The 5,811-nt window shown below is 35.2% G+C and overlaps 1 protein-coding gene across 1 annotated transcript; it reads left to right on the top strand.

Annotated features, from left to right (window-relative positions):
• The first annotated feature begins 3,869 nt into the window (after positions 1-3,869).
• On the top strand, positions 3,870-5,057 carry Arr2 (arrestin 2). The gene has a single exon (XM_090409319.1). The coding sequence runs from the start codon at positions 3,870-3,872 to the stop codon at positions 5,055-5,057; it is 1,188 nt and encodes a 395-aa protein (XP_090265445.1).
• The last annotated feature ends 754 nt before the right edge of the window (positions 5,058-5,811 follow it).

Raw genomic sequence — 5,811 nt, 5'->3', positions numbered from 1 at the left:
CGCCACTTCCACTGAGCTTCGAGGGTGGTCTGAAAAGTTCTCAGCCTAACAATGAAAAACAAATTTATTAATTTCAAAATTATTTTTTATTTTTCAACACAATCTCCCTTAAGACTAATACATTCATTCCAGCGATGCTCCAGCGCCATTATCCCAACCCTCTAGTGGTTCTCAGTAAGATATGCAAAATACCCCATACAGCTGTAATGACTTCTTGATTCGAAGAAAAATGCAGACCAGTGAGGAAGAGGTTTAGTTTTGGGAAGAGATAGTGGTGTCAGGGAGCCAAATCTGGGTAATAGGGTGGATGTTCCAACAATTCGTAGTGCAGATCCCTTAATTTTCATATTGCCAAAACACTTTTGTGGACAGGTGCATTTTCCTGATGAAAGATGATTTTTTTATTCTGCAAACCGGGTCTTTTCTGGCGAATTTTTTCGTCTAGTCTGGTTAAAAGATCGGAATATTATTCCCCGGTTAATGTTTCACCCTTTTCAATATAACTAATAAACAAAATGCCTTTAGTACCAAAACACCATGACCTTTCCTGGCATTGGAACCAACTTGGTCTTCTTTGAAGCTGAACAATCAGCTTCTGTCCACTGTTTTGGCTGCTGTTTGGGATTCTGGTGTGTAATGGTGAATCCAAATCGCATCCATAGCAATAAATCGATGCATAAAATCAGTTTTATTCTTTTTAAAACGCTCCGAGCACTGTTCAGAGATTTTCATGAGAGTGCGTTTTTGATCTGCTGTGAGCAAGTGTGGCACCCATCTGGCGCAAAGCTTTTTCATTTGCAATTCTTCATGCAAAATATCTCCTACATTTTTATTTTGAAATGCCTATAGTCTCGACAATTTCACGCACTTGGACTCGCCGGTCATCCAATACCACATCATGCACTTGGTCAATGATTTCTGGTGTTGTTACACTTTTTGGACATCCTTCACGTGGATCATCTTCAAGGCTGGTACGGCTCATGTTTAAACTCGGCAGTCCATTTCTTAATTATCGAAAACGAACTTCGAATTTTATGAACTTCAAATGAATTTCTTTTGTTGTTAAACTTTTTTTTACAAAGAATTTTATAACCGCACGATACTCAATTTTATCCATTTCGAGGGATAGAGACAACACTTTTGCTTCAGACAGCTGTATAAAACAAACTACTTGATAGAATCGATTGCAATTTCACATCGATGTTTATGACATATATACCAACTTAGAAAAAAAAATGTTGCCGATAGTGTTGCCATCTATGGTCGAAGACGAGAACTTTTCAGACAGGCCTTTCATTTCTTTATAATAAATTTCATATATTTGGTCGTATGTTTCACAACCGCTAAAAATATCATACGTAAATCGGAGGGCAACTGCCAGGAACGCAGTAGGGATATTTTATTTCTTTTTTTTAGTGATAAATAAAATGATTGAGTTTTACTGGAATTGAAATTAATAATATATCAGATCCCCTACCTCCCCCTTGAAGAATGATTTGGAAATCAGAATTTAAAATGTAGAAGTTGATATTCTGCAAGTTTGGTAATTTATATAAGTCATTAAACGAGAAAAGAAGAATAAATTGTATTGCCATTAGTAGCAGTGGCATAGCTAGGGTAGGGTGGAGGGGGAGATTCGCCCCAGGCGACACTTTTCAAGTGAGACACGATTTTATTTTTCGACGATTCTTTTATTTATGCTAACTTAGTAATTTTTTTTACTTAATTAATAATTAGTTTTTAAAATACTACTTACAACTAAAATAAGCATAAACATAGTGTTTTAATTTATTTCCCTATACTGTACTTCGCTTTGAATTTTTGTATAGTACGCCCACAGATTCGGGACCCTTCGACACGTCTGCACATGTGAAAAGAAGGAAAATCCATTCCGATTATAGGGTAATTAATCCGTCTTGTGGGATGGGTTGTTTATTATTACACGTCGAAAAATTAACTTCTCTTTTATGATCATTGTAGTTTTTAAAGTGATAACTATTTTGCTTGTATAACAGTTGGAAAATTTTATGTATAAAGCACGTAAATTCGCGTGTTGGTGACCAATTCGTACATCGCCTTATTTCTTTCCCCCCTTCAACATGAATGGACTCTTCTTGGCAGCTTTTCAACTACAGCTCTTTATACTGTGGACGGACTATAGTATTTTTGGTGTGTATTGAGAGGGGCGACAAACTCAGGGACCGCCCCAGGAGACAAAAACTTTAGCTATGCCACTGATTAGCAGAACCATTTATTGGATCTGCAGTAAACTGGAGAAGATAGTTGATATACAGGAGTGAAAGAGTAAGTGAAAGAATAAGGCCATGTGAAACACAAAAAATAGTAGCGAAGTTTGGGGATAAAAATGAATCTATCATGACACATAATGTGAGTGAAGAGAAGAAGCTGGCTACCTAACTGCAGAAGTCAGGAGAGTCACTTAATAAGCCATTATGCCTTAAAGATATTAAGAGCAAGCACAAAAGATTCTACAACCACGGCATTTGTTCAACGGAAGGAGGGTAAGAAACAAAAGATTTCCTGTTGATCGACAGTGGTGGAATTCACACGTGATCATTCATTAGTTGAACCGATTCAAGATAGCATAGAAGTTGAGTGCTACTGATTTTCTATTACTTTAGGAGGAACTGAAGTCAGCTAAACAGGTAATTAGATTGCAAAGATTTGCAACTCTTCTTTAAATGGGTTGAATATGTACTCATTTCCAAACATCAAGATAGATTCCACTGTTAAGTGGAATGTGAGAATTTTTTTTTAAAAAAAAGTAATGCAAAACAGGAGATAACGCTCTTTTTCTCTCACCAGAAAAACTTGATTCAATGATAACTTGTACTAACCATCAGTAAAGTCTTGAAGGATGGAGACTAACTATTTTCAAAATTTTGGGTTTAGAAGAGCTCTGCCTTCTCGCTTTGGGAATAAAAGGCGTTAAACTATTGTTATTTACTAACTATTCAAAGGCTCTAGTAGAAATTTATTAACCGACCTTACAGGTACACAGTCTCTTTTACTTTATTCTAGAAGACGTAAGTAGATCCACTGTTACCATAGAAACAAAACATCACTTTCGGCTTTAGAAACAAACAAATCTTTTCTCCCATTATATTATATTATATGGGAGAAAAGAACACATATATTCCAGCATATTGGTAAAATAATTTCAAATAAATCTTAACAGACTACAATATAACATGAATCCTAAAATGCATATGGAATGAGACATGTTTTGGATGAATTTCGAGAATAGAGAGAAAAATCAGTGCGATTTCTGATGGTTTTCATTCTCGTAAGGGAAGTAAACATCGCTCTTTCTCTTACTAACTTTTTATTTTCTTAAATTCTAGTTTTCCTAGTCTCTGCTTTCTTTCCATTATGATAAATTGATGTTAGCTATGTATATTACTATTAATACATCGGTTTGTCTATTTTCAGGGAGAAAAATTCCTATGATTCTCTCTTAGGAGATCTTAAAGAAAAGAATAAAAGAGATTCTATCGATGATATTAAAAAAAAAAAGTAATGGCCTTTTTCTTTGTAATATCTATTTGTTTTAAAATCTTTGTACTGAAAAACAATTAGTACTTATTTAAAAAATATTATGTTTAGTTTGCAAAGGATATAAAACAAAATTGATTTATTCAACTGACATCTAAAGAGATTAGCATTCGTGTATTGTTGGTGAAGCCAAAGAACTTACTGCAACGTCTTTCAGACGAAATGGCATACAAGTCAGGTGATGAAGTAAATGGATTAGTGAACTCTGTTAAATGTCATAAGCGCTATTTAAAAGGAAACAAAAGGCTCAGAGATTTATTTCTTCTGTGAGTGAAGTGAAAGTGAAATAGAAAATGCTCTCCTTGCTACTATTAGTTTCTGTTGTAGCCGTTAAAGTATTCAAAAAGACTTCACCCAATGGCAAGATTACTGTGTATTTAGGTAAAAGGGACTTTGGCGATTATGGCTCGTTTTGTGAACCTATAGACGGAGTTGTCCTGGTCGATTCTGAATATCTAAAAGACAGAAGAGTGTTTGGTCAAATCGTAACAACATTCCGATATGGAAGAGAAGAAGATGAAGTCATGGGGCTACATTTTAGTCGCCAGTTATATCTCGCTCTGGAACAGGTCTACCCTACTGTAGAAAAGGAAGAAAAATCTGAACTCCAAGGCCGCTTACTCCGTAAATTAGGAAACAACGCATTTGCTTTCACGTTTGATCTTCCTGACAATGCCCCACCTTCAGTAACATTACAACCCAGTTCCGAAGACCAAGGAAGACCACTTGGTGTTGAGTATGAATTAAAATTATTTGTAGCAGATAATAAAGAAGATAAACCTCATAAACGCAGTTCAGTGGCTATGGCAGTACGAAAACTTCAGTATGCAAATCCTGGACCCAACATCAGACAACCAAGCTCTATTGTAAGTAAAGGTTTTGTACTCAGTCCTGGCAAACTTCAGCTTGAGGTAACCCTCGATAGAGAATTCTATTTTCATGGTGACAAGATGTCAGTTAATGTAACGGTATCTAATTTTTCAAAGAAAACAGTGAAGAATATACGAGTATCAGTGATACAGAATACCGAAGTGACAATTGTCAATGGTCATTACAGCAAAACAGTGGCTAGCATCGAATCTAGAGAAGGATGTCCTATAATCCCAGGAGCAACGCTATCTAAAGTTTTCTATCTTCTTCCCCTAGCGGGAAACAACAAGGACAAACGCGGAATTGCCCTTGATGGTATGCTCAAAGAAGGAGATACCAACTTAGCATCATCTACCCTGGCCGGTGCAGATGCCCTTGGTATAATTATCTCATACATGCTTCGTGTTCGATTATACCTTGGAGCAATCGGAGGAGAATTGACGGCTGATGTTCCATTTAAATTGGTCAGTCCACTTCCAGAAAAAGGAGCTCCAGATGCGAAGATTGTTCAACAACAGAAACTGAAGAAACAGTTAAGCAGAGAGATGAGTACTGATCTTATCTTCGAAGACTTTGCCAGAAGAAGACAGTTTAGTGAAGAATTCGAATAGGACTGGAGTGTTATTTAGGCAATAGGTAATTTTAGGCATTTTTGTTTTCCTGAATTTGGTCAATAACCATAATTTTGATCAATCAGCCAAAAGAAATCCATTCGTACTTTCGTTTGCATTGTAGATATGAAAAATTTTCCATATAATAGCTCATAGTAAGTGAATAGAAATTTTCTTTTTTTGTTTATTGGTTTCAATATTATACATATGCAAATCATAAATTAAATGTAAACTGAAAACAAATATTAAGAATAAATTATGTTTGAAACTTTGTTTCTCTTATTCCATTTCTTATCTTATCTGAGAGAACGCTAATGTGCTTTTAAGAAGAAATAATGTATTATGACAGTGGTATTAAAATTTTATTTGGCGCCACCGTTTAAAAAGAGGAGAGAAATATCTACATGCTTTTCTATCTATCGACTTTAACATGGTCTATTATGGTACGCCAATTAGTTTGTGTTTTCGATAATCACTTTACCATTATCTGAATAAGAATTACTCACGTACGACTCAGATCAAAATTTCAATTGAAACAAATGAATTATTAACGGAAACTTCATACTATACTATCACTAAGATTTTTTATTGTTTTTTTAATTATTCATCGGTATTCGTTACTAGGTTGAGTGCATTCCTAGTGTGATAGAAGAATGTTTTCGAATGCCAATAGCAGGGGCGAATTCTCCATGCTTGCTGCGCAAGCTCATTATTCAGAAAGGAGTAATATTTATTTGTTAATAAATGCATGCAT

This window comes from Typopeltis vanoorti, chromosome 19 (genome assembly GCF_054136105.1).
Source record: "Typopeltis vanoorti isolate ZY-2024b chromosome 19, IOZ_Tvanoo_1.0, whole genome shotgun sequence".
NCBI classification, from domain to species: domain Eukaryota; kingdom Metazoa; phylum Arthropoda; class Arachnida; order Uropygi; family Thelyphonidae; genus Typopeltis; species Typopeltis vanoorti.
Note: the sequence above shows the minus strand (reverse complement) of the source record. Positions and strands in the feature narration are given on the sequence as shown.

Excerpts from the sequence above, each read along its gene's own strand:
- Arr2 (XM_090409319.1), top strand. The coding sequence starts at position 3,870 with ATGCTCTCCTTGCTACTATTAGTTTCTGTTGTAGCCGTTAAAGTATTC.